Source organism: Mycteria americana, chromosome 7 (assembly GCF_035582795.1).
Source record: "Mycteria americana isolate JAX WOST 10 ecotype Jacksonville Zoo and Gardens chromosome 7, USCA_MyAme_1.0, whole genome shotgun sequence".
NCBI classification, from domain to species: domain Eukaryota; kingdom Metazoa; phylum Chordata; class Aves; order Ciconiiformes; family Ciconiidae; genus Mycteria; species Mycteria americana.
In genome coordinates, this window is record NC_134371.1 from 12835842 (window position 1) to 12863527 (window position 27686).

General features: G+C 55.3%; 2 protein-coding genes across 2 annotated transcripts; both read right to left on the reverse strand.

Moving 5' to 3' along the window:
• Nucleotides 1-24: 24 nt before the first annotated feature.
• Nucleotides 25-27312, reverse strand: LOC142413039 (mannan-binding lectin serine protease 1-like). Its single transcript, XM_075509081.1, has 11 exons — nucleotides 27216-27312; nucleotides 24594-24819; nucleotides 16003-16180; nucleotides 15630-15761; nucleotides 14930-15126; nucleotides 14437-14584; nucleotides 13812-13930; nucleotides 12878-12956; nucleotides 8222-8359; nucleotides 7119-7193; nucleotides 25-452 (listed from the first exon to the last, which is right to left on the reverse strand). The coding sequence occupies exons 1-11, from the start codon at nucleotides 27218-27220 to the stop codon at nucleotides 430-432; spliced, it is 1320 nt and encodes a 439-aa protein (XP_075365196.1). The 5' UTR covers nucleotides 27221-27312; the 3' UTR covers nucleotides 25-429.
• LOC142412830 (coagulation factor IX-like) lies at nucleotides 1188-3692 on the reverse strand. Its single transcript, XM_075508681.1, has 3 exons — nucleotides 3525-3692; nucleotides 2740-2851; nucleotides 1188-2477 (listed from the first exon to the last, which is right to left on the reverse strand). The coding sequence occupies exons 1-3, from the start codon at nucleotides 3690-3692 to the stop codon at nucleotides 1582-1584; spliced, it is 1176 nt and encodes a 391-aa protein (XP_075364796.1). The 3' UTR covers nucleotides 1188-1581.
• Nucleotides 27313-27686: the final 374 nt, after the last annotated feature.

The following is a 27686-nucleotide window of genomic DNA, read 5'->3' on the forward strand; positions in this document are numbered from 1 at the left end:
ATATTTATATAAAAATACCTTGCAGTTACATGACATAGCCAAGAGTGCAGTTCTTAGCAAGTCTGCAAGTTTGACCTTCCTTAGGCCTCCTGCTCCTCTACATGCTCTACAAATGGCTTTTTGGACGATAGCAGAATGGCAGAGTGGCTCATTCACTGTTGACTCCTTCCTTGCATGGCAAAACCAAAGGAGGAGGAGGAGGACAGGCCCAAAGGAGGCTACAGGCATGCAGAGAGGACAGCAGGCAATTTTTGCATGTTGCTTACAGCTATAGGAGGGCTTTGCTGGCAAGTGAAGGAGATGATGTCCCCACTGAAGGAAGGTAAGCTCAACTGATCTTGTTCCTTGGTGGGGGCTTACTTGTCTGCATGGGCCATGGAGGGAGGCTGGGGAGATATGAATACTTCTGGTGTGTTAGGTGAGTTGAGGTCAGTCTAGAATGACTTGGACACCTGCAATAGGCCAGAAGAGCCATGAACAAACACTGAACACCATCAGTAACCTGTAAATCAGCCAAATCAATGGCCTTAAAAGCAGTTTAAAAGTGACTAGGTTCTTGCAAGAATGAATGCACTGCCATGCAGGACTACCCAGGCTCCTAAAGAAGAGGTGAAACCCCAAGGAAGGGCATTTTATCTGAAATGATTCTGCTGAAAATAAGTATTGCTTAGGTACAGTAGATGTGATGCTGTCTCATGTGTTGGAAAACTTTCCTTGGGAGGTCTGCTGTGGCTGGAAACCATTCCAAGAGCTAGTCTCGGGGGAGTACTGGAGAGGGCTTGAGGGTCGGAGAAGTTTTGGTGGCTGGAGGTGAGGGTGACACTGAGTCCAAACCCCACTCCCTGTCCTTGTGTCCTCTGTGGGGCACCCATCCCACATGGTGGGGTAAGGGTAGCCCATTTGGGTTGGTGCTGTCTTGCCAGCCATTAGCTTTCCAGCCATGGCTGAAGTTTAGGGCTAATGTGCATGCATCCTCACATCCCTGGGGCCAGGTGGACATCACCTGAGATGCCATCAGGCAGGGACATTTGTTTACAAATAAAAATACTAGCAAACCCCTAGGGCTCTCTCTCTACTCCTTGCACAGAAAAGCTGGGGGACCTGTGAGGTCCAGGCCTGCCCAGCTGGGTTTCCCGTGCTGTCCGTAGCCTCTGTAGCTCCTGCAGTTGCATTGTCTGAAGGGAAGATCTAGCTGGAGAGCCTCGGGGATTGAGGCAATTCTCTGTGCATGGCCCAAAGCTTTGGTGGCAGGGAAATGCTGCCTCCATTGCTGTGCCTTTGTCCTGGCTTGGAGGGGGGCTCCCTGGGAGCGTGGGTGAGGTTTGGAGATGGGCAGCACAAGCTGAGGATGCTGGCTGAGATCTCACCCTTCGCTTCCTTCCCCCAGCTCCCTAGCTAGAATTTCCTAAGAGCACAAGCGAAGGGACGTGGGACCAAGCGAAACAAATGACGTGGAGGGCTGGCAAAGGCCTGGCGTGCGCTGAGCATCGTGGCTACTGCTTGCGAAAGACCAGAGTCTGGAGCATATTAAAAACCAACAACAACAAGAAAGGGAGCTGCGGCAGCAGGCTGCTTAGTCACTCATCTCTCCAGCTCGGGGTCCAGAAATGTCCATCGCTCTGAGGAGCCTGTTTTCTTCTCCACCCAGTTCACATAGTTGGAGACTTTGGTGTACACACCGTACACCTGCTTGCTGCCGCACTCCTCGGGGCCACCCCATGAGACCAGCCCTTGGGCCACCCATCTCCGGGTTCCTGGGTCCTGGATGACGAAGGCTCCTCCACTGTCTCCCAAGCAAGTGTCCTTCCCACCTTCGTAGTAGCCGGCGCAGAACATGTTCTCGGTCACGCTGTAGTTCCCTGACCGCGACTCGTAGCTGGTCTTGCATTCGGCGTGCAGCACCACCGGCAGTTTGACATACTGCAGGATGTCGGACAGCGTCCTCATGCCTGAGCTGATGATCTCGTCCACCGTGATGTTGGGGTTGGAGATACCCCAGCCAGCCACCAGCCCCAGTGTGTTAGGGTGAGGCCCCTCCAGCTCGTGCTCAAACTGGGGCAGGCAGACAGGCATGACGTATTTCCCCATGGTCACCTTCTCCTTCAGCTTGACCAGAGCGATGTCATGATTATAGTTCTGGATGTCAAACTCCTCGTGGAGGATGATCTTCTCCACTGTCCGATTGACAGCCTCCATCTTATTCCTCACGTCATGAAGGGCCAGGTAGACGGTGACGTGCTCCTTGGAGACAGGGATGACAGTCTTGTCTCGCCTCTGGGAGCGGAGCACGTGGGCGGCTGTCAGCACCCAGGAGTCTGAGAGCAGGGCCCCGCTGCCAAACCATTTGTCGTTGGGCACCCGGGACATGTCCTCCACCACAATCAGGGCCTGCCAGGGGAAGAAGCCAGGCTCTGCATTTCGTCCTCCAATGATGCGCTTGATGATCCCAGGCAGAGGACGAGCCGGCCGCCCGCACACTGGGGACAAAAAGGACAGGACAATTACTCCCAGCACTTACCTAGGGAACAAATGAAAAGGGACATCCCTGTAGATTATGCCACATGGCTGGTTATCCTCAAACCAAATGCTCACTTGTGTCTTTTTTTTCCGTAGATGGCAACTCTTCTCCTTTTCTCGGTGAACAAAGCCCATCCTCCCTGCCATCTTCACCTTCTCCTGGCAGAGCGTGCATCAGAGCTTGGAGCAGGCTGGGCATTACACCTCATCCCCTATGCTAACAGGTCTTTGGAGGTATATCTGGGAAAGGAACACATCTGTCCTTCTGAAGGATTTTGCTTCCTAAAGGCAGCCCCAGCTCCTTTCGTCTCTTCGTTGCCTGGTGGAACCATTTCTGGTGGCAGCGGTTTGAGAAAGGGGCAGTCTATTGCTCTTCCATGAGGATGGTGGGGTGACCTTGTTCAGCCCTTGTGAAGCTAGTCACAGACAAAGAGGCCAGTCTGAAGCCCGCATGAGTTGTCCACTTTCTTCTGTGAAGTAGGAGCCACCCTATGTTTCTCTAAGCCTGATGGCTCAGACATGAGACCAGGAGACCTCAGTGCTCGTGCTGCCTCTGCCACCAACCTGCTACGTGACTTTGGGCTCTTCCCGTCTCTCTGCTGTCTGAGCTATTCCGGCAATACTTTTGGAGTACAGAGCATCTTTCTTTGCTCACAGCCCCAGGACAATTGGGTCCAGCTCTTCAAGAGTTAAAAATAGCCATACCAAGCCCTCTGGATGTCCTATGCTTTCTGTGGCTGTGGAAAATGAGGCATAGATTAGAGAAGTGTCTTGTCTATGGGTCAGTAGAGCCTGTTGGTTTCCAGGATTTGGGCCACCTTTCCCCAGGTGCCCATGGAAACCCCAGTCCTGGCATCTGCTCCCACATGGCACCCTGGGAGACCCAAGGGAGGATCTCAGGCAGCTGTCCCAGGAGGTACCGCTAGGCCTTTGGCATAATCTACCTGCAACGATGAAAGCATATTGCTCAGCACCATCCGTCATTGGAACTTTGGGGCCTGCAATACCTTCATGGTGGGGCAGAGGGTCCAAAGTCCCCCTGAATCTCCCCAGTGCGCATGCACCCTGGAGTGCAGCTGTGTGGCTCCCGTGGTTATGGCAGCTTGCCCAGAACAGGCCATTCTTCTGCTGGCAATGAGACAGGACTGAAACCAAGTTGAGCCACTAGACCCCATGTTGGACCAGGGAAGGAGACATCTTCAGAGCTGGGAGCTCCCTGCTCCTGCTGTCCTGGCTCCGTGGGAGTCCATCCTGGGTTTGGTCATGGGCAGTCAAGGCTCAGTTAGTCCCAAAAGTTTGCTTCAAAAAAGTAGCCTCCCAGCCGCCTTCTCCTTCCCCACCCTTGCTGGAGGCTGTGAAAGGATGATGTGAATGCTCTTGGCCATGAGACCGTGGACTTTCTAGGCACACTTTTGGCTACCAGCCCAGGTGAGTCTCAGGCCCAAACAGTCTCCACGGGGCTTGGGAAGGGTCAAGCTCTTGGCACCTGCCAGGGCAGGGCTGCAGCACATGTGGCCCTGTCACAAAGGGAGGTGGAAAGCCCTTGATGAAAAGGGTGGGCTTTTGCCAAGGTCCCATGTGCTGGGCCTCTACTCCAGACAGGCTGGAGGATTTACCCTGCAAATAACAGGCTGGAGGATTTACCCTGCAAATAACAGGCTCATCTGATGTAAAGAGTGAGCTGTTGCCCACTGGGAATGAATATGGACAGTCAGAATTGTGTATAACACACTACAGGGCCGTGGAGACTTTCATCCAGGGTTAGCTACTCCAAAGCTATACCAGATCTCCTGACACTGAAGTCAGGCATGGATTCAGCAAAACACGTGAGCCAGGGTGGGACTTCAAGCACCCTAAGTAGTATCAGACCTTAGTCTTGGTTTACACCTATGTGATCTGTGCTCCAGATGGGTACCATGATGCTACCAGATTCCTTAGGGAAGGGCAAGTGGAGGGATCCTTCTGTTATCTCAAAGACCTGGCAGATGTTATGATTTCTGCCAAGCCTGGACTGCAGTAAAACAGGGCTGTGACTTAAATGGTTGTTGTACAGTTGAGCTGGTAGGTGGAACAAGGAGATAGCTTGAGGGCCAGCCTGCACTTTGCAATTCCTCACTTTGTAGCTCAGTTTCTAGAGCGATTTGGCCGGATCTACGCCACTTCAGAAGCAGAAAGGCCAAATGAGTAATCCTGCAGCCTCACCATGCCCTGTGAGTTTGCTCAGCTCTTCCCAGAGCATCCAGCTGCTTGTCCAGCTCCTGCTCAGTGTGCCAAGAAACCCAGGGGAACGCCGGTGGGAGGACTGGAGCCTGACATCAGCCCAGCCTCACCCCTCGCTCTGAGACCCATCACGAGATCTGTGGTCTCATGGCCATGGCATTTGCCCTCCCGGAGGAGCTGTGGCTGGAGAAGGCTCGGCCGTGGGATGTTGCCTAGCACCATGGGCTTTACTCCTGCATCTCAAGTCCTCACCACAATTCTGGCAGCCAAACCAGCATCCCTCTGCTCAGCTCCTCAACAGACCCAGAATTAATGTCTGAAGAGCCCTGATGTGCTGCCTGGTTTGCTTGCAGGAGCTTTATCCAGGCGGTGTGACACGGCATGAGGAAGACAAGGGACTCAGCATGCTGAAGGTGGCTCTGAGAGGGTTGGACAGGGTGGGCAGGGACAATCCTGCCCCTGGGGAACTTAAGCCCTGGGACATGGTTGGTGGTGGTGGGGCTGGTTCATGCCTGTGGCAGCACTGTGGAGGGGGACTGCCAGGTTGCTTTGGGGTGCTGATGTTGCTGGGAGGTTGTGAGAGCCAATTTGGACTTGCCCTTCTACAGCTGGAAGAGTCCCGAATTGCAGCAGCTCAGGTGTTGGTCTCATCCCTCCGAGTCTGCACGGGGAACTCACACCCTCTGTTGAAAGTGCCAGGACTCTGCCCTGATGACCCCTGTGCTGGGAGGGGAGGATGCAAAGCCTCGCAGAAAGAGGGTCTGACCCCCAGGGCGATGGGGTTGGGGCTGAGAGTCAGCCTTGCAACCAGGGCAGGAGCACCAGGAGCTGCTAACGTGGATTCGTTGCAGCTGGGGTCTGCTGCTAGGAGAACTGCAACTCCGGCAGGGAGGGAGCATGGTGAGTGTCTCTGCATGTGCTCCACTCCCCTGCCTTTCCCAGTGCTGCAAGGAATAGAAAATGTGCTCAGGCAAATAATTCCTGCGTCCCAGCCCAGCCCAGCTGGTCTGCTGCACCAAAGCTGACGGCCGTCCCAGGGAGATGGTTTTAGAGGAAGCGCATCCAGCCAAATATTTATTCTATTAAATTACATATCAAAAATGCTGACCAGGCTGCAAATGCTCCCACTAATGGCAGAGGCAGGCGTGGAGTGGCCTGGAAGAGGAGTTTCTATTGATGGGGAGGTGGCGTGAGACATGGGGGAAGATCTGAAGAGCAGCTGGACAGCTGCTGCCTGCAGATCCCGATCTCAGGAGAGCATCACCCTCTCTCTGGGATTTTCCATTTTCCTGAAGTCTCTCTGACTTCTGTCACTAATCAGGAGGCCTGGAAATGGCCCATGAAAACAGCTATGGCCCCACAAGATGTCCCCATATGCTCCCAGCTCAAATTAGTTCAGGCTGAAACATCAAGGAGAGATGCAGGGAGCAGTCGCCGCAACAAGAGCAGCCACAGCCCTGGTCTCAGAGCTCCATGGGCTGCAGGGAATCTCAGGGGGCCCCTCCTCTGGCCTTGCAGCCGCTCAGCGTGGCTGGAGAGCAGGTACCTGCCATGGGGCTGAGCCAGCTCCTGAACCCTGGGGTGGTTGCAGCTGCAGCTGCTGCATGGCAGCCGGATCCCTGCACCTCTCCGGAGAGCTGTCACTGCACATCCAACCACAACCCGCACCCGAGGCTGCCTCCAGCCCCTGCCTGGCAGCCAGACCTGGCCCCATGCTTGGCTATGGCCAGCCAATGTCCCAGGGACTTTTGTTTAATCCTGAGTGGGCGCCTGGCCTGGAAACTTGCTGGCTGCAAACGTTTCTGCCACTGCTCAAAGGCTTGGGACTTTTCCTTCCCTGCGAAGCGGCTGGGTTTTTCTGCAAGGCTTGGAGAGGTGCTAATTGCTCCTGCATGTGGACACACTGCTAATGGGAGCTGACAGCCAGCGGCGCTGGGCAGGTAATGCTCTGCCCTTGGCTGGAGCCACCTCCGGTGATGCTGGAGGCTGAACACGGCCAGTGAGCTCTGCCCTGAGGCTGCTGGTTTCCTCATCTGCTGGAGCAGGGAGCTCGGGGAGCCCTGACAGCCGGGATGGCTGTGACCCCACTGCTGCCCTATACTGCCAGGGAGACATGCCCGCATCACTGCTGCCCAGTGCCACCACTGCATCCTGACTGTCTGGGCCAGCTGGGATAGCAGGAGGCCTCTGTCCCCGTCACCCTCCCGGCCATACATTGCAGCAGTTGGATATGTATAGCCAAGGCATATGGCATTGTCACCAGGGAGCAGGGTCCCTGCCTAGGGAAGCAGCAGGTCATGTCAGGCTTGGAGGCATCCCACCTGCCCACGTCCCTGCTCTGCGCCCCTGGCCGTGGGAACCGGCCGCCCCAGCACTCGTACCTGGTCGGCAGGACGGCAGCTTGGTCCCCAGCTCCTCGCTCCTCCATACCCCTGATGCGTCGCACGTGTAGGTGGCTGGAAGAAAGCAAAGCATTAGCTGGGATGTGGTCCTGGCATGAGGGGGTGTCTTTTGCAGCGAGATGCTTCCCAGCTGTCAGGACCCTTTGAACCCTTTTCCAGAGCAGGAGGTGACCTCCCTTTTACGCTCTCTGTATTCCATTCCCCCGTGGGCCCTGGCAGCCCTGCCCCATGCAGGGGACATGCTACCATCCTTGGTTTCATTGCCTTTAGCTGTCTGGAGGGCTGTGCTGCGCCCTCAGCCTCGGCTGGCAGCTGCTGCCCCATTAATGCTGCCAGTGCCCATTCTGCTAATGCATGTGGGATGCTGGGACCAGATGTGTGGGGCCAGAGGGTGTGCAGGGGGATATGAGCAGGGAGACAGGAATGTGAGGAAATCCTTTGGCTTTGCTTGCTGAGGGACGAGGAGGAAGAAGGGCTGGGGTGTGTGCATACCCCTTCTGCTGTCCAGAGCTTGGTCCCAAGGGTGCAGAGACCTGTGGTGCTTGGCAAAGCACCTTGTGGTGTCTCAGTGGTTGTGGACCAGGGGGATAAGGGGGAAACTCAGTCTGCCATGATCCCACTGCTATCTGTTCAGCTTTGGCTATGCTGGACATTTGGGTGCTGGGATGGGGAGCCTTGTGGAGCCCTTTCTGAGGCTGCTGGACCTGGTGCTCTCTCCAGCAGCAGCTCCTTTCACAGAGACACAGAAAATTTCATACGCTGCAGGGAGCAGATGGCAGGGTGAGAAGGCAGAGCACAGAAGAACAACCACACTGCTCTGCTGAGGCTGTGAAACACTCAGGCAAAGCACCAGGCAGTGCTAACTCCATCCTACCTCGTTGCGGAGCAGAGTGCGGCCAGTCTGACAATCCAGGCAGTGCAGATGCAGGGTACAACGTGTGTAGGCTACATCCACAGCCTGCTGCTTGCAGAGCATCCCGGAGTGACCATCCCAAGCTCCCCCCACTTGCAAACACACGCACACATGAACGTGTGCCCACCCACGCTGTGCCGTGGGGACGCGGCCCGGCCCCACTGCTCACCGGTGCTGTTGGGGGCCATGTGGTAGTAGGGGTGCTGGCAGTGGTACTGGATGGCTGCTCGGTAGGTGGTCAGGTTGTTCCTGGAGGAGAAGGTGACAAAGCCATGCTCCAGCTCCAGCGGCGCTTTGCAGTCAGCAACTGAAAGCCAACACAGAAGGGGAGTTGAGCCCTGTGCTGTTTCTTGGAGCGTCCGTCCAGCCAGCAGGCAGGTAATGCTGGGCTTTGGCATATGATGGTGGTCCTATGGGGCAGAGTGAGGGCCCGGATAGTCCTGTATCCCCTTTCTCTAGGGCACTGCAGGGGTCACAGCATGACATGGCCTCACATGGCAGCAGGAGGCTGTCCCCAGGCCGGGCAGCCTGGTCCCGTGAAACCCCACCACAGCCATCCTGCAAAGACAGGGCACGCGGGCGGCACTGCTGAACAGCAGCAGCACAGCTCACCCACAGGCTGTACGGCCAACGCCACTCGTGCTGCTGGAGACCCCAGTCCTGGGAGCCCCTCCTTTAGTGTGAGATCTCTCTGCTATACCTTTGAGAGGGGAAGAAACCTGCCCTGGCAGGTGAGATCTGTTGAGCGATGGTCGCAGAGTATGTCTTTGCATCCCGTAGGAGTGGGCAGGGAAAAGCAGGCAGTGATTCACTAACCTATGCCATGCATCAGGGGTGCTCCTCTACGCACAATGCTTTGCTGAGAGCGTGGCCTCATCCCTCCTGCTCTGAGTCTTGCTCACCAAACGGTGCTGATAAGCATTTACAGATAGGGCTGAGCAACCCTAGGTCCTGGCTGTCCTGAGATGGCAGGAGATGAAGGACATCGAGAGTGTGGCTTTGCTGGTCTGCAGGCAGGGGGAAGGCCAGCAGATGTGGGTGAGACCCCACCTGCTCCATCCCCCAGGACATGGGCACGTTTGGCTCTGCTTCACCCATCCCTGGCGTGGGCTCAGGGTCTGATGGAAGGACAAGGATTTCCAGGGTGCCGTTGCCCTTCCCCATGGCCTGTCCATGGTCCCCTTTCTCCCCCAGATCCCTCACAGCGCCCTGCCCAGCCTCTCCTCCCAGCTTCTCCCCTGGATTGGGCTTGTCCCACCCATCCCAGGAAGGACCGCAGGGGGTTCATCCGCCAAAGCCCGGAGTCACCCCGTGGGAGCTGCAGCTCCCCACTGCGTGGGCAGTTCACAGCACACTCAGGTGATGCTGTGCAGCCTCCCCTTGCCCTGTCCCGGGGGCCCTGCCCCAGGGGAGGGCAGGAACTGGGGTCTGATCCTGCTGGGAAATGCAGTGCTGTGGAGCTGGGTTCTGCCTCTTTTAAGATGAGGGGTTGAGTAGGGGATGGGTGACTTTGCAGAAAGCAGGTCTTGTGCATCAGGGATGACATGAGCTCTGTGGGTCTCCAGGATGGGAAGGGGGCAAAGAGAGGAGCCCTAACTCCTTATGCAGTGATCCAGGCTAATGAAGAGAGAATTCACTAGAAGCAGTAGCTGTCACCAGGGGCATGTACTTATGCTCAGGGTTAACCCACCTGCTTGGGTGAAAAAAGCCTGGTTTATGGCAAAACGCTGCAGCTCGCTGTTCACCAGGGTCCCCTCCACCCCCTCTGTAGGGACAGCAGGTGATGGGATGGGTGTGTGGGTGCAGGCAGGTTGGGTAGCGGCTCTGGGTACCTGTGCCTTGCAGAGGGGCAGAGGAAGGGACACAGACCCCTCTCACCAGCCCCAGGGGTCCCCGGCTGGCCTGAGCTTTCCTGATCTCTCTGCATGGTGCCTGGGTGCGCAGTGTTCCTGCGCCACGGTGCCAGCAACCGTGGGACCTTTATAAGGGGCTGGGGAATGCTGGGAGGGAATGGATGTTGGGGGAGCAGCCTGGCTCCCACATCTGCTCTGGGGTTGTTTATGGCTGCAGGGCAGCATCCACTGGCCTGCACAGCCCATCCCCTCCCTGTGTGTCCCCCAGGCCTGATGCCTGGAGAATGGGCTTGTGCACAGAGGTGTTGCCCCACCAGTGTCCTGGGTCCTGCTGAAAGGGTGAGGGGACGGAGTTTGTGCCGTGAGCCTTTCCAGACTTTTGCCTTGGGAAAGGGGCCATTTAGCATCTCCGTCTTTGTAGGACCAGAGGTGGACCGAGCTCCCCAACACGCGCCTCCTCCTCCTCCTCTCCCAGCCTCTGGTCCACATCCCAGCATCCTCCCAGTGAAGCCTCTGATGCCTCGGGGAGTCCAGGGTGCATGCCCTGGGCTCTTGGGGACATGAATGGGGCCGGACACTGGGCTCTGACCTCCTTCAGCTGCAATTAGCCTGAGGCCAGCCCGTCCTCACCTCCGCCGGGCCAGCAGTGGGGAGCAAAGGGGAGGCGGAGGAGCATCCATCCCCCTGTACCGGTGCCAGGGCTCGGTGCCTGCAGGAAAGGGCTGGTGATGCCAACCCATCCTCCAGGCCTCCTTGCCTGGGGGGTCTGAAAGGCACCAGGACTCTCGGAGAGAGGAGAGGAAGGAGTGTTTCTTATTTGCGACGCTAGGCCAGGGAGGAAGGGCAGCGGGAGGCTGAATCCAAACAAACAAACAAACAACCAGGCGGCCATGCCGCACTCCTTGCGCAACCGTCGCCTTGGAGGGGAGCTGAGCCGGGCCGAGGCATCTGAGCGGAGAGGGAGGGATGCGGAGGATGTGCCGGGAGCTGGCGGCAGCGCGCGGTCCCTGGGTAGCGGTGCCGGGGCCGGGCAGGCACCCTTCCCCTGGGGCGGCGTGGCAGCGGGAAAGGGGGGCTCGACTCCAAATTTCCTTTCCCCTCCTCAAGACGGAGTTAAGAAAGCACCAGGCGCGGGGGGGTTAGGAGTGCCATGCTGGTTAGACAAGCCACGGAGATGGATTTGGCAGCTGGGCCAGGGTCAAAGGGGACCTGCCCTGGGTACCGGACAGATCAGAGAGGGGCATCAAGACAGGCTGCCCGTCGGGGCGGCGTGGCCGGCGCCAGCCTCATGCGGCCACTTGCTCCGAGCCGGCTCTTCCCTCTGTCTGGTTGTCGGCTCTATCTGCAGCTGCACCGAAAGCAGAGGGGAAGGAGGAGAGCAGAGAGAGAAAGCCCAATTAGTAGACGAGCAGAGAGAGGCATGCAGGAAACCCAGCCCCCAAAACACCAGAAATCGTTAATGAGCGCCCGGCGAGCTGTGCCAGGGTGCTGCAGATGCCGGCTGAGCCACGGCTGTGCCGGGGACCCGCTCGCTCTGCTCGGCCGGGGTGACCTGGGGGAAGCCGTCACGGGGTTGTGCTTAGCCTCGCCAGGCCACGGAGCTGGATTTTATCCACCCTTGGCTGAGCAGTTTTCTATTTTCTGCATTGCTTTTTAAAACTGTTTTTGCTTATGCCCTGCCTCTCCCAGACGTCCTGGGGAGGTGGGAGGCATTGCAGTTTGGAGGCCTGAACTGCCCATTGAGGGGCTTCTTGGCTTTCCAAAAAAAGTCTTAGAAATTTAGTGTAGCGAGTCATATCACACAAGAAGGGACCAGTTCCAGCCTGGCTGGAATAATGCAGGTAATAATTTCAATTTTCTCCAAAAAATAATACTTACTGGGGTTAAAAATATTTACCTCGATTTTTGTTCTTTTTTTATTAGGCAACGCCAATTTTTATCTGATCTCTGCTCAAGCTGGATAAAATCAATGGGAGACTGTGGTAGTGAGAGCGGTAGGAATGGGGAGATCCTTGGTAGGGCAGAGGCATCAGTAAACCCACACTTTTTAAGGAGCCCTTTCAGATATGCATCTATTCAGCAGGTCTGAGAGCCTCCCGTTTTCCATTTTGAGTGAGAAAACATGAATTAAAACTCCAGGAAACTAAGGTAAGATCCACAGTATCATTAAAAGAAAAAGGATCTGCCCAGATGGGGAGAGCTTGGATCCCAACATCCCCTGAGATCATCTCATCCTGCCTCTCCTGGAAGGTCTTGGGACCTTCTCTGAGCACGTTTGCTGCTTTTCTTCTCTCTGGGCCAGCCTTACAGCAGACTGAGCAGCAGTGAGGGCCTCCCTGAGGGCTGAGGGTGTTTGGGATAGGGAAGAAGTGTTATCAGGTACATCTTGCAAGCCTGAGCTGAGAGAGGAGCTGGGTTAGATGAAAGAAGAGATGATGCAAATCGTCACCCATCCTTTCAAATGACATCCCCTTTCTTCTCCCCTTTTCTCCCATTTTAAGGTTTGTAAATATTTGGGCAACTTTTCTCTCCCCTTTCACTTAGCTGAGCAGTTCCCAGTTTAGGCTAGCACCTGGGACCTCTCTAATGCCCTGGGTCTTCGTGAGCCTCCATTGGGAAGGAAATTTGGATCAGGAACTAGATTATCCCAATTGTCCCAGATTTATCCAACAAAGCCAGCTCTCAAGAGCCAGGCTTGCTCTTTCTTTGACAGGGAGACAGCAAAGCGGCTTGCAACTCAAGTTATATGAGTAATCTAAATAAAAGCACCAACCTCCTGCTTGTGGCATTTGGAGCGAGCCCCGTTATGTTATCCAAGAACGAGCCAAAAGAGCTTTTCAGAGTTACGTAGACTCTCTGGCTGGGTTTGTGTCTCTGAATAAGGAACTCTGCTCTGGCAGGGCAGCTCCCTTCAGCATGAAATTATTTCAGCAAGAAAAGGACATTGGCGGGGTGGGGAAACGTGTCCTTACTTTTGCAGATAGGGATCTTGTTACTCCAGGTCCCGTCCTTTAGACACTCGATCTGGAAGGAGTCGCTTTCCAGGTTATCCTGTGCAGAAGATGCCAGCAAAAAACACCATCAATGTACAAGACAAGGAAACTCCTCTCTCCATAAAAAGTCAATTTCTTGGTGATTTAGTCAAGATATATCTAGACCCCCTGGAAGAGGACTTTTCTGGCTAAAAATTGCAATAAAATCATAATGAAAAACTTGAGTTTTCTTGTTGCCAGCAACTCAGTGGCATGCTGAATACAGAAGAACTGGAGGCATTTATTCCTGTTTTAGGTGCTGGGTTAGGTAAGGAGGCAGCTCTGCATGACGGATGAGTCCGGGAGGATATCAGAGAAATACCCAGCTCCATGTCGGAAGTCAAAGCGGGCTACTGGTTTGGAGGGAAGACAGCCATGACGTGAGTCACCCATGCTCCCCATGGTTCTCAGCTGTTTCCTGGAGAGGGCCTGCCAAAATCCCAGCCCTCTTGACTTGCTGAAGCTGTCCCAAAGTCCCGGGGGACCGCCTGGTCTGTGGAGGCTGGCCTCTGCGGGCTGCCCGGGAAGCTGCGCCAGCGCCCGCCGAGGTGGGGAGCAGGCAGAGCCCTGGCAGCTCCCCCGGGGCTTTTGCTGACTTTTTCTCTGGCAGAGGTGCCAAGTGTGGCATCCTGTGAGCTGGCCGACTCCGGAGGGATGATGAGAGTGTGGCTCAGGAAAGTGCCATCTCCTCTCTTCCTCTGCGTCTTTGGGAAGGAAAGTTGGTGGCTCTCAGAGGAGGCTTTGTCCTTGCCCCTGGGAAGGGGGTAAGGATGGTGTGTGGGTTGCGTTCACTCTCTCAAACAGAGATGCAATGGCTTTGGGAGGATCCCCCCTTTCCTACCCAGGTGCCCAGCTCCACACTGTCACCCCATACCTTCAGTACTTTGTATCCGGTGTTGCAGCTGATGACAACCTGGTCTTTGAAGGTGTACTTGGCTTGGGAAGGCTCGATTTTCCCATTGATTGGTGGTTGCACCAGTGGGCATGGGTTTCCTTTGAATAAAGAGCAAAAGAAGAAAAACAAAACTCAGCTGAATAAGTGGAGGAAATGGAGAGTCCCAGCTCTGCCACCCAGTCCCTCTAGCAGGGTCTGAACATACCTGCCTTGCTCTTGCTATTAACCTACACTAACATGGCTCAGCCAGGCTCTTCTCCTGGAAGGAGTGGAGGATCCAGGTCTTTCCCCCAGTCCTGGGCTGCTCCTGGCTTTGGGCATTACAAGGCTGGGAGCTAATAACAGTACCTTTTGCAATTATGCTGCCCCAAACTGCACTGCTTTGCAATGTGGTCTTGTTTCAGGGCCCATCTGGCATAGGAAAAAAACCCCACCCTTTGATGGAAAGAATCCATGTTATTTTATTCCTCTCTGGTGATTTCTGGCACAGACACTTTCTGGAGACAGGATCATGGGCCACCAAACTCATGGTCTCCACCTGCAGGTTTATAAAGCTTTTCCCATTGCCCAAGCCCAGGAAATGGAGGAAGGCAGCAGGAGTTACCAATTGCTGTGTACGACAGCTTCCAGCCCCTGTTCTCTCCTGAGTTGTCACTGTGGAAGAGGATCTGCACGCTGTTGGTTTGGGTTTCAATGCGTCCCGGGGACTTCTCTCCACAGAAAGGGCCAAACTCCCTATGGCCAGCTTTGATCTGCCAAGGGAAAGAAGAGTGGGTGGCTGGAGGGGGATCTTTGATCCCTGAGGATTGCTTCACCCTGAGGCTGATGGATGGGGCTGCAGTGGCATCAGTAGGGCTTAAGCACCATGTGTTGGGGGGATGTGAAGAGAAAGAGGGTCACCATTGGCTGAGAGGTCAAAATCAGACATGGTAAGAGACATGGGTTCAACTGAGCACAGGGTTTCATCACCTGTGCTCAGTTTTCATCCTGCTGGTTTCATCACCCCCGTTTAGACTGGGGCAATTTTGGTCCCATCACCAAGGCACTGGGGAAACAAAGGAGAGTGGGACAGGATGAGTGTGCAGAGCCCAGCTCACCTTGATGTAGTCATAAGGACAGGTCACCTCTGGGTGGTCTTCCACGTCAAAGCTGTCCTCGAAGCTCAGGGTGATGAAGAAACCCTCCTCCAGCTCGATGCGGTACAGGCAGTCCGAGCTCTTGGGGTAGGGGCTGGGGAAGTCGGCGCTGGTGACCACCCCGCTCCTCTGGGTGTAGAGGTTGTCGCTGCACTCCACTGAAACACAGCCGTGGCTCGCTCGGGGCCCTGCCAGCCACGTCCCAGCCCTGACCACCCTCAGGAGCCCTCCCAGTGGAGTGGGGTCTGCTGGGTGGTCCATGGACCCTGAATATGGGTCCATGCAGGAAGAACCTCACACAGCCAACCTCCAAATATGCCTGTGGCATAGAGGCTCCTGGACGGAGAGCTAATCCCAGCTAATCTACGTGATGCAGATTCAGAGCAGAGACTAAACCTTTTCATTTCTCTGACTTGAGGAGGTCTATAGGGCTTAGCTGAGGAGCATAGCCCATGGGAGAAACCACATGTCCTTCCCACACAAGAGGACTGCGGGCCTTGGGTGCTCTCCAGTCCCAGGCTATTTGTTTGTAGGGGAAGAAGCACCTTGTCCCTCCTGGCAGCAAGAGAGGGCAGTTTTGCCTGTGTTTGGTAGGTCTGTTGCCTGCTCAGGGACCCCTCTGTGTGACCATCCCCACGTCCGAGCTGTGCCTGGGCGGTACCTTTGCAGGTCCTGTTGTCGGAGTGGAGGATGTAGCCAAACCTGCAGGAGCAGTAGTACCCGCCAATGTAGTTGTGGCAATAGTGGTCACACGCCAGCTCCTCGTCGCTTTTCTCCAGGCACTCGTCCACATCTAGGATGGAGATAACAAGGAAGGGAGGTCACCCCATGCATCAATCCATTTGCCACAGCACTGAGAAATTAGTTGTCCCACATGGTGGGTCGCACGAGCACCCAGCGAGTCCCATGTGGCCCAAGGGCTGCACACACGGACTTCTCTTGCTAGGGTCCCCAAGGCTGGCCTGGGATGTGATCCTAGCAAATTTGTTATGCTGTGCTAGCAAGCTGGTCCCGCAGGCTTAACTGCTGCTTACCCACGGCAGTGTAATGGGCGTCGAAGCCAGTGAAGCGTTCCTCATTGGAGAAGTCGGACCTGAACGTAAGCCCCATATAGGGCCCTGGGGACAGGATCACTTGCTGGCCGGGAGCCTGCTCGGTGTCTGTCGTCTCCCTCCCACAGAAGGTTGCCAGCTCCTGGTCCTCAGCTTCAATCTGTTAGCGGAAAGAACGGGTGAGCGCTTGGCAGGGCTTCGGACTTGCCCCTTGGGCTCTGCTGAGCGCTTGGATAGTGCAGGAGTTTGATATGTCCCCGGCGTGCTCCCCAGTGCTGGTCACCTCTGAATTTTCTCTGCATGGGGCTGTGGGTGTCTGAGCCCGGAGACCCTGTGGTGCTTTCCTGGGGGAGGTCAGGCTGGGCTTGCAGTCACGCTCTGCACCTGAGAGCTCGGGTCTCTGCCTGCGCTTGCCCAGCCTGTCCCCTGCCAGGGCTCAGCAGTGTCTCCATGGGGCAGGCTGCCCGGCTGGCAGCCTTTGATGGCCACAGCCTAAGGATGCAGCTCTGCACCCCTGGGTGCCACGTCCTGCTCAGCTCTGCGTTGCCTTGGCCCTAAAAATCAACTTCCAGCCATTCCCGCTGCATTCACCTCACCTTCTGGAGCCAAGCGTGGCCCTGGGGATGCTCAGAGCATGGCAGGTCTGACTCCCACTGCTCCGGCTCTCTGAGATGCCGTTACTGCAGTAAGGCAATTAAATGATTTCTGCAAAATGAACGCAGGAACTCAGGTCTGCCTGCTCCTGCCTGTGGTCACCCTCTGAAGCAGATGCTGAGAGAGCAGGTAGCATCCGGGACGTAGGGAGGAGCTGGGGGGAGTAGGGAGGATGCAGGGAAGGAGCCTGTTTGGGAGGTGGGGTGAGGATGCGGGCAGGCGGCAGGGAAGAAGGGTGTGAAAATCAGCCCCGGGCCGTGTCATTCCCACTCAGAGCTGTCGGTACCTGAGACGCTCCCCCTTGCCTCCTCCCTCAGCCCAAATGCTGATCTGGGCAGCAGCATCTGTGTGAGGGCTGTGCTGCTGGGAGGGCGTGGGACCCCAAAGGAGCCCCTGCCCATCGGTTTTGCATCAGCTCAAAGCAGCAGCCATAATTTGGATGGTGTTTCTGTCCCCTGGGCTGGCTTGGACAAGCTCGGTCCTATCCCTGCCACCCAGGGTCCCTGTCTGGTTCCTGGCCTGCAGTACCAGGCACTGTTTGGACTCAGAGCCACATGCCCAGAGGGCTACAGGAAGGGACCAACGGGCCAACGTGCCCCGTTGTCATGTCAGCATGCTCACTAGCCTCTACGTGCATCCCTTTAAAGCACAGCCATGCCTGTGCCTTCAAGCACTGTAATACCTGAGGAAACCCCTCCGGTTTTCCCTGGAAACCTCCTCCCTTCCTTTGTCCTTGCCGTTTTCCCCATTTCAGCATTGACCCCATCTCCTTCTCCTGCAAATCCCACCTCCAGCCCCTGTCTCCACCACAATATCTCTCAGCTTGTTCCCAGCACCCTGCCTGCTTTCCCCCAGGAGATTTGAATATGAATAACTCCTCGGCCGAGGAATGCGATGGACACCACCACACCAGCTCCCGCCGCTTACGCCAAGCCAACGCTGTTGAGGCCGTGACGAAGCGTGCAGCCCCCCAGCCCATGCCCACGGAAAACAGCCGCCTGCTCGGGGACCCACGGGTTCCCGGAGGTGTTGCAATGCTGTCCCCGACTTGCGTGGCCTCTGCGAGGCGAGACCCTCCTCTGGCTGCATCCCCATCTCCTGGAGACCCTCGGGATGCGCTGGCCAGGGAGGGTCTGGGGCTGAAAGGGAAATTTCCCAGGGCTGAACAAGCAGGCGGAAACTCGCTCACACCAGGGAAAGCCAATGTGGAAATGGCAACTCAGCATGCCTTGACATTGCCTCCAGATATTTTCCATCCTCTCATACAAGCTGGAGCTGGCCAGAAAAGAGAGAGACTTTCCGATGACAAATTTTGAGAATTTGGAGAAAAAACACGCGTCCCGCATTGGGACAAAAACCCAATTGAATTCTAATTTTTTTTGTGAAACAGTGTTTTGAAAAAAAAAGGAAAAAAAAAAAAGGAAAACAAGTAATTTGGGATCCATCTGTTTTCAATCCCTTTGAAATATACTGTGGTGCGTTAGAATCTTTTTAAATCTGAAAGAAAGATTGTTTTGAAATGAAATAGTGTTTCAGACTGAAAAATGGGAGCGCCATCACCAAAAGCGAAGGAAAACGGCATTTCGGCCCCGATACTCAGTCTTGGCCGTGCAAATGCGCGACACGCAGCCTTTTCTTCAAAAACTGCTTTTTCTTAAGGAAAGCTGTGGGAAGGAGCAATTTCCAGCCAGCTCCTCCGTACGGGGCTGGTGGCTGTCACCTCTGCAGGGACACACGAGCCACCGCGTGAGCTCCCAGCCCTCTCCTCCAGCCCCGGCCGGTGCAGGACCCGCAGCACAGCATCCCCAAAGCACGGGAAAACCTCCCCCGTGCCCCGCGTCTTGGCCCGAGGATGCTCCCGCCGTGGGGCCAGCCCTGACGCTGCCCCCAGCATCCCTGGATACAGCCCCGGAGCGGCAGGATGAGGCCCGGGAGAGCCGTGCTCTCCTCGCCGAAGGTATCCACGGCCCCTTATCTGTGACGGGTCCCATGCCCCGAGCCACAGGGAGCAGAGACAGCCCTCCAGCAGTAAACTAAACAGAGAGGTCATCATCCCTGGTTAATATTTGCTGCTTCTGCTGAGGACTGTATACTTTTTCATAGATCATTTACATCCAGCGAGCAGGCTGGTAATTAAATCCTGGTTGTTTGTTTGGAGTTTCTCCCTCTCGGGTCATGATGTCGACGTTTTCACTAGAGAAGATGTGTCCCTGAGGGAAATATCAATTGCCGCAGAGAAATTCCCTATAAAAATACGCTGAAAGAATCCTCCTTTGAAAAATAAAATATAGCGACACTCTCGTGCCTTAAATTTACCCTTGCCACTGCCTCCTGCCGTCTTCCCTGTTTCTGCTTGCCTCCTCATTCCCTTGTTAAGATTTCTGCCTCTCTGGATGGAGGCAGATGGGGGTCCCTGCCCGGCTGTGGCTCTGTCCCCCTGCGTTTTGGCTTGGGCTGTGGCCAAGAGAAGTGGTGACCCAAGCCGTGTGGCCCCTCTTTGCCCCATATCGATTTCCCCCTTCGGGGCCGGAGGCAGGAGCTGGGGTGCCCTGGCTCGGCAGCAAAGAAACGCTGCCCCAGGGCATGGGCTGCTGGGGATGCCGGAGCAGCGATGCTCTGGAGATGCCTCCTGCAGCGGGTGGGTTAACGGAACGCCATGAACACCGAGGGGAATTTGGCCCGGTGGTTCAGTGTCTGCTGCTGGAGAGGAGCAGGCAGCCGGCAATACGGAAACGCAGGCGCCACCCCCCCCCTCCAGCCCTCCAGGAATGCACTAATTGGACTGATGAAGGCCAAACATACCACTTGTAATATATATAAATGGCTCATTAGTCAGAGAAATCGCAGCGCTGGGCTGAAGACACTGGGAACATGACATGGGGAGGAGACGCTCAGAGACAGGGAAGGGAATGAAACAGCCCCTGCCGAGCCGCCTTGCAGTTAGAGTGCGCGCAAGAAGGCAACACCCAGATGAACGGAGCTTTTTTGCAAAATGACTGCTGCTGCTGCTGCTGCTGACTGTTGGAAATGAGGCAGGGATGGGACAGCCCCAGCAGGAGCCTTCATCTAGGTCTCCTGGAGATCCTCTCCCCAGCATGCACCCAGACTTTCCTCAATATACACGAAGGGTCCTTTCGTGTGCAAATGTGCACCTGAATTTCCACGGGAACATACATGGCAGCCGCGCCATGGGGGAAAGGGGAGGATGGCTGGTTTCCCCTGCTGTGGACTTGGCTCGATGTCTGGAGACCATCCCCTCCCACAGGCTGCTGTGCCCACATGCCCTATTTCTGGGCCAGGCCTGTTCCCTGGGGGGCCTGGGTGTGCAAGGAGAGCCCAGGCGGGATGCTGGGGTGCTGATGGACCTGCTGGCTCGCTCCCATGCTTTATCCTCCCGCTTCCCCTGCATGGGGTGTGACTGTGGTCCCCAGCGGTGCAGGGGGTGGCGGGTCCCAGCAGACTCCTCTGTGCAGAGCCAACGGGATGGGAGAGGCGAGCAGCAAAGCCCTGAGCCCTCCCCGCCTCCCAGCTACCTCCTGGGATTTGAAGTGCTCCTCTTGGGACCCCACACCCCCGGGGCACGGATTACGCCCTGGCTGAGGCCGGCTGACAGCACCAAAAGAGGATGCTCTTCTCCTGAACCCCCAGTTCACGCCAAGCCCCGATTTGTGCTTTTTTCCCTCTCCTTTGAGAGAGGAAGGTGTAAATGGGTCCCGTGCATCCTTCTCGCAGCCCCAGGCTGGGCATGCACTGCCCTGAACGCAGCATCGAGCTCCTTCCCTGGCCCTGCACGGCCCCTGCCAGCGCCGCGTCGAGCACCGAGGGTGTCCCCAGGGACAGTGCTGCCGAGCACTCGGCACGGCGCAGCCCACAGCCCTGCCCTGTGCGAATCGCCCGTGGCAGGAGATGGCACGCTGTGAGCCCAGGACGCTGCGTGCGAAGCCGATCTGCTATGCACCCTAAACACCGTGCCAAACCTCAGGGGGACGTGGCTCTGTCACATCGCAAATCTTTCAGAATCCCCCTCCCCGAGCACCGCTTTCCAGGGCGGTGGCACTAGCTGATGCTCTGCCTGCAGCCCTGCCGCCCCAGCTTGGCTCATACCCCTGTTTTCCCCTCACCAGCCCCTCATCAGGGCTCACAAAAACTGCCTCCTGCGCTCAGCTGGGCCACCCCTGGCCACCCTTGAGCAAATTTATTTGCAGCCACTAGTTTTGCCTGAGATGCCTGGCCAGCTCCTGGGCACCCACACATGGGGTTAGTAGGTGTCTTGGCTGGGTGAGCACCCAATGGCACAGATCCTCCCTGGGGACACGGGTGTGAATAGCAGCTGCAGAAGATTTCCGAAGTGCCACACATGGGCTGAAGTCTGAACACAACATGAAGAGGTGCATCCAAGGGAGACTTGGGTTGTGTCAGGGGAGATGGGACCCACCAGACCCACAAAGTGTCACGGACCCCTCTGCCCTCCTGCACCCATGCACAGTTGGAGACACCCATCACAGATGACCCTTGGGCTTGAAGGAGTGAAGGGAAAGCCCTGTGGCATGTGCTGAAACCTGCCAGGTCTCAAACGTGTGCCGTCCTGAATCAGGACTCAGTGGTAGGGATTGGGGTGACGAGATGTAACCGCACGAGGACCGTGAGCCAGCAAGGACTTGCTGTGGGCTGACTGGGGGGAAATCCTCTCACCACAGGCCCCATCTTCACTTCAGTCAAGGAGCTGGTCCCAAGCTGGCTGCCAAGCCCTCAGGGGCTGATTTCATTCCAGGGCTTGACCAAGTGATGTGCAAAACCTCATGGGCAGGACCCCAGGCTCACATTTCCCTAGTAAGCCCAGGGATTTACTCACGAAGGTCCCTCAGAAGTCAGGATTTCATCTCCCATCTCTGGCCCTCCACTGGGATTTCATCTCCCGTCTCTGGCCCTTCACTGGGATTTCATCTCCCATCTCCCTGCCTCTGCCACAGCGCTCCTCAGTGACACTAGTCAAGTCATTTAACCTGATTTCCTGGTTATGGCCGTGGCTTTCGGGGTGCGCCGGGCCAGTGCTGGAGAGCTCAGTGCTGGGTGACCCCAGAAAGGAGCTGGGTGAACCATGGTGAGACCCTCTGCAAATAAGGAACCCCCAAATCAGCTCCCTGGGGACAGCGATGAGCTGGGCAGAGCCTGCCGAGGAGCACGGCGGAGGGCAGGAGCCAAAAGCCCAATGCGGATGGCTGCTCCTTCCCCATCCCCCTGGACCTGGCAGGCGGCTGAGGGCGGCCATCCAAAACCCGGGGAGAGGTTGTCTCCAATGTGCCGGGGCCCGGAGCTCGGCTTCCCGAGGCAGCGTGCGGCTGCTGTTTCCTACCTGCGCGGGGCTTCTTTGGGTGGGTATTTTGGGGGTGGCTGTCCCTCCCGTTCCTCCTGGCTCACTTCCTTACTGAAGTACCACTCCCCCTCTCTGCCAACCCTGTTTGCACAAACAAGCTTCCCGGTCTGTGAGCATTTCTTTAGGAGCCATGTTCTTTTTATATATACGCACACGCGCACGCATATGTCTGTATATATATAAATAAACAGCTATTGTTTTAATTAGCCATTGTTTCAGAGCTCTGGAAACTGTTCCCTTCTGAAGACCACCCCGAAGGCAGAGATCTGCACGGGTTTACAGCTCGGCTCGCCCTCAGCTTGCCGCTCAGGATGACTTTCTACGCTGCTTGAGAGCTTGGGTGTGTGGGCAGCCAAGGAGGTAAGGAAAGCAAAGGCCTGGGCACAGCGGCTTTCTGCCTGTCCTGAGCTGGGTCCCCACCTTGCATCGGGGCTGTTCAGTCCTCATTTTGACCTCCGTCTTATGATAGCAGTCAAGATGATGAAGACCCTGATGGAGAGCCCAGTCACACCCATGGTCAGAACAAACAAGAAGGTGTTTCTTCAGACACACACACAGGAGTACAATCATATATTTAACCTGTGCAACTCTCTGCCACAGGATGCTGCAGAAATTAAAGTCACCCATGAGTTCAGAAAGCAATGGTACAAGTTCATGGAGGGGGAATCCATTGGGCGCCATTGAACACAGAGATACCACCTGTGGCTTTCTGAGCATCTTCACTGGGACTGGCAGAATATTATAGAGAAGCACCTATATGTGTTGGGTCTATAATTATATTCTATAGCCATGCACTGTTGGCCTCTGTCAAAGAGCGGGCTGATGCTGTTTTTACGTCTTGCGCTGATGCAGACAGAGGCTGGACACGCAGACTCACGGAGGAAAATAGCCATGGAGTCATTTGCTGCTCTCCTTAATGTTTTCTAAGCTGGTGGTTTGGCAGCATCAAGATTGCACCCCTACCCAGCAGAGTAGCCTACGGATCGCCCATAATCCATTCATTTTCAGTACTTTTCAAATGTAATTCTGTGGTGGAGGCTCTGCAAGCTGAGTTACAGCCCTGAGCAAATTTATACAGCTGAGATCTAAATCCCTGTGAAAAATACCGCCTTCTTATGGAAATCCAGCGGCAGAGAGAGCTATGGTGCCAAGTTGGCACCATGGCCAAGTAACAGGGAGCCTTATGAAAAAGGAAAAATGAGCAGGGGATGAAGGGCGGGAGGACGGGTAAAGCTTGGAATGGGGAAAGTTTCCAAGAAATCCGCTCCTTGAGCTTATTGGGTTTTTAAAGCAATATATCTCTATATATGTCCCTGGCCCTTGTGCTTGGAGAAGATCCAGGAGAAGCAGAAAGAACTAATCAAACCTCAATGAGAGCTGTTAGTAGCAGAATGAGTGCCAGCACAAAGGGGAAATTAAAGCAGCGAACAACAGATCCTAGAGGAAAAAAAACACAAATGTTTGCTTTGTTTTCTTAGGGCAAGAATAAAATAGTAATTTCAATTAGCTGGCAACTAGCACCAGGGCCGAGTTCTGCAGTTCCAGACCTGGGTGCAACCTCCACCTGCCTCTGTGCAGAGGGGCAGGGCGAGGCTTGTGCCAGGCAATGGAGTAAGGCATGTTCAGCCAGGCAAACCTAGAAAGCACCTGCTTGCTACTGCTGGTCTGCTAGAAAGCACCAAACCTGACCAAGTTCAAAGATATGGAGAACCCAGCTTGTCCCGGATGCGAAGGAGAGCCCTGCTTGGAGAGACCTGTGGGGCAAGAGGCAATGATGCTCTGTGGCACTGCAGTGTGTGGCCCACCGCGGTTTCTGATGGATTACTGCCCAGCAATGAAGCAGACTGAAATCTTTTGTGTTTTTGGCCATGACAGCTCCCTGGGAACCTCCATAGCTTGTTTGTGCTGCAGGTATTTGCCAGCAGCAGCCCTGAAATTTGTATCTCAGCTGTGAAATGGGTTTGCATTGAACCCAAGGGAGCCTTTGGGGCTGTGCCCTGCAGCTTGTGCAAGGCTCTGCCTGCAGACCCCAACTTGCAGCCTCAAGCTCAGGTCTAACCTTTCCCTTTTGCTTCCCTGGGGGCTGGACAGGGTGTCCCAAGAGCCTGCAAGCCGCGGCCAGGGATCCAGGCTGGCTGCAAGGTGCACCCATGGCCATGGCCTGGCAAAGGGTGCCCAACTCAGGGATTCTCCTTGCACGTGGCTGGCATCGGAGTGGCACAGGCTGGGTGTTTAGCCACAGGGGTTTCACCAGCCCATAGGTGTGTAAATCCCATTGGGTCCAATGAGAATTAGGTGCCCAAATACTTTCACAAATCTGGTCCTCTGTGGGTAAGCTCTGAATCTCGTGTCCCACTCGCTGCTAGTCCAATGGATGTTGTCAGCTTACCTGTGCTCTCCTCGTTGTCCACTGGACTGACAACTCCTGTGCCCAATAAATGGGGAAAACCAGCTTGTTCCCAGCTTTTCCAGCACTACCCTCTCTCAGCTGGCCAAACAGGTCTGCTGTCTACCTCACCATCTGCCCCGTAATATCACAGCTCACCTTCACATAGTCGTATTCACAGAGGTAGGATGACTCCAGGTCAAAATGCATGAAGTACAGCTTGATTTTAAATCCGTCAGGCACAGAGATGTTCCACGTCACTTCTGAGTCGCTGGGATAGGAATCGGGGAAGTTGGGAGACTGGATCTCCCCAAACATGTCCGTCAGCTCGATGGCATCTGCCGCGCAGAGCAGCAAGGCACAAAAGGACCAGGTTAGGGGGTACCTGGAAAACACATGTGAGGAGATGAAATGAAACTCTGGCAACGCCAAAACCTGTTGAGGGCTCAGTCTCTTTTCCCAAGTGGATCGTGTAAGGTCACACAGTCGAAATGGCTGGGAGAGGAGGTGCAGCACGGTGTCACCATGAGCAAACCCCCTGCCAAGCCGCAGAGGGGTGGAGGTGAGGGTGGGAGCTGCACGTGGCTCCCAGGAGGGGAAAGCCCCTTTGAAAGGCGGGTGACGGTGACGCAGGTGCCACGCGCGATGCAAAGGCACCTCTGCAGCTCCCAGCCAGCTCCAAGTGCCGTCAGGAGCTCGGTGTTTCTCACACTTCTGGGAGCAGCAGCTGCTGGCAACACGTCCTTTAACTAATGGGGCTCTGATGGGCAAATCTTCATTTAATGGAAGAATAAACATAAGGATGCTTAATAAAATAATGATGCTTTCTAAATTGGTTTAATGAAAGCATCATGGCAATAACTGCTAAGTATCATTATTATTATTACTGCTTAGCCTCATCCTGCCAAATTGGGATTGTTGACTCTCAATAAACAGCACACGTCTTTGCAGCTGGGCAAGGATGGACCGGGGTCCCAGGAGTGTAACCCAGCATGTTACTCTCCACTGGTTTATGTTCTTCTCTTCTCTTCTCTTCTCTTCTCTTCTCTTCTCTTCTCTTCTCTTCTCTTCTCTTCTCTTCTCTTCTCTTCTCTTCTCTTCTCTTCTCTTCTCTTCTCTTCTCTTCTCTTCTCTTCTCCTTTTCTTCTCTTTTTTCCTTTCCTTTCCTTTCCTTTCCTTTCCTTTCCTTTCCTTTCCTTTCCTTTCCTTTCCTTTCCTTTCCTTTCCTTTCCTTTCCTTTCCTTTCCTTTCCTTTCCTTTCCTTTCCTTTCCTTTCCTTTCCTTTCCTTTCCTTTCCTTTCCTTTCCTTTCCTTTCCTTTCCTTTCCTTTCCTTTCCTTTCCTTTCCTTTCCTTTCCTTTCCTTTCCTTTCCTTTCCTTTCCTTTCCTCTTTCCTCTTTCCTCTTTCCTCTTTCCTCTTTCCTCTTTCCTCTTTTCTTCTCTTTTCTTCTCTTTTCTTCTCTTTTCCTTTCTTCTTTTTCTCTTCAATTCTTGGAGTACCACTCACCCCAGATGGAGAAGCACACAGACGGTGAGATCCTTAGAGATCTTTTGTCATCAGACTCAGCTTTTAAAAAATCTCAGCCTAAAGAGTTTGTCCCAACTTGTTACCAACTTGTTTGTCCCAGAGGAGGGCAGAGAGGACAGGTAAATCAGTGGCAGTCCAGCTGACCTCGCACCAGCCTCAAGCTCCATTTAAGCATGAAAGCGAGCATAAACCGAGTATCTCTCCGTGCAAGGGGAGAACACTGCCTGTGCTGGAGGTGCCAACACAAAAGCCTGTGCCATTGCATGGGACCCCGAAAGAGGAGCAGACCTCAGGCTCTTTACACCCAGTGGAGTGCACAAGGAAAAGGAACATGCAGGAAATTAGAGCCATTAGAGACGAAAATTTCCGCTTTCCGAAATAGGTACTAAGGCCTGGCAAAGGCTTGTAGGTGTGTATTACAGGCGCTGGAACTACTCACATGTACACGTACACCCGGTTTCAAAATCAGGGCTTGATTTAGGTATGCTGGTGAGGAAATTGAAGCTATATAAGTGAATTATTTTTAACCTGCCTGTGTTCTTTCAAAACCAGGGCAGTAGATTTCTGGGGCTCATTTGTGTAGTGCCATCACTTTTCCCAGCTCTTCATTACAAAGCAAAGTTAATGGGAGCTGAGAAATTTGGATCGATTTTTCTTTCAAGCAGAGTGAGGTTGAACATGCCTTTTTTTGACAGCTTGTCTGAAACCACAAAAATGTGTGAAGGGAAAATCTGTTTCTCCTCTGGTCAGAGTACATGCACGGGGCTGGATGCTCAGCTGGTGTAAATGGGCATCACCTCCTCCACTCGAACGGGCCGTTTGCCGGTGCAACTCTCTGCTTTCCCTTTAAACAGGGGAGGCAAAACAACATCAAACTTCTTTCCCATGCCAGGAAAGTCTTGACCTCACGTAAAAGTGATAAACGACCGTGGCGTGCACAGAAACCCTGCAGCACGTCCAGCCTCCCTCGCACCTTTGGCCCACGGACCGCGGCAGAGCGCTGCGCCCGGGCTGCGTGCCCGTCACCCGAGGTGCCCGCGCCGGTGCCCACGGGCTCGGCCGGGATGCCGGCGCGCAAGCCGGGCTGCAGCACGAAGCCGAGGCGTGAGCAACGCCTCGCTCGCTGCCGGGTGGGGAAACCGAAGCCAGGGTCACCAGAGGGAACCCTTCCCCAGCGGGATGGCCCCCCGCCCGGCCGCGCCCCCAGACCAAGCGCCCCGGACCCCGGGGTCAGCCCGTCGCGGAGGTACTCACCTCATTTTGCTGCCGGCAGGGTTTGCGGGTGGGTTTGGCGCGGAGGATTGCCGGTTGGTTTGCGAGGGACGGCTTTGCCTCCTTCCAAACGCTCCGCCGTCCGCCTTATCTCTGTCCGGAGATTTGTGAGCGTGTGTGCGCCTATGTGTGTGTGCGTCTGGAGTGGTCTGGCATTTTCCATGCAGGTCACGCCTTCCCCTGCCTGCAACCGTTCCCCACATCCCCACAGGCACGCAGGCAGACCTGCCTGCATTGGAACCGTCCTCCCCGCCGCCCGCCCGCCCGCCGCTCCCTCCTCTCCCGCCGCGGGGCTGCCCCTGCGCTCCAGCAAAAGCCGCGGCATTCAGCGAAGTTTTTGTCTTCCCTAATCTCCAGAGTTTTGTGTGTGTGTGTGTGCCCGTGCACATTGTGTTTTGTCCCCCGTTTTTTTTTTTTTTCCCTACAGCCTGCTTTGCCAGATGGCTAAAATTT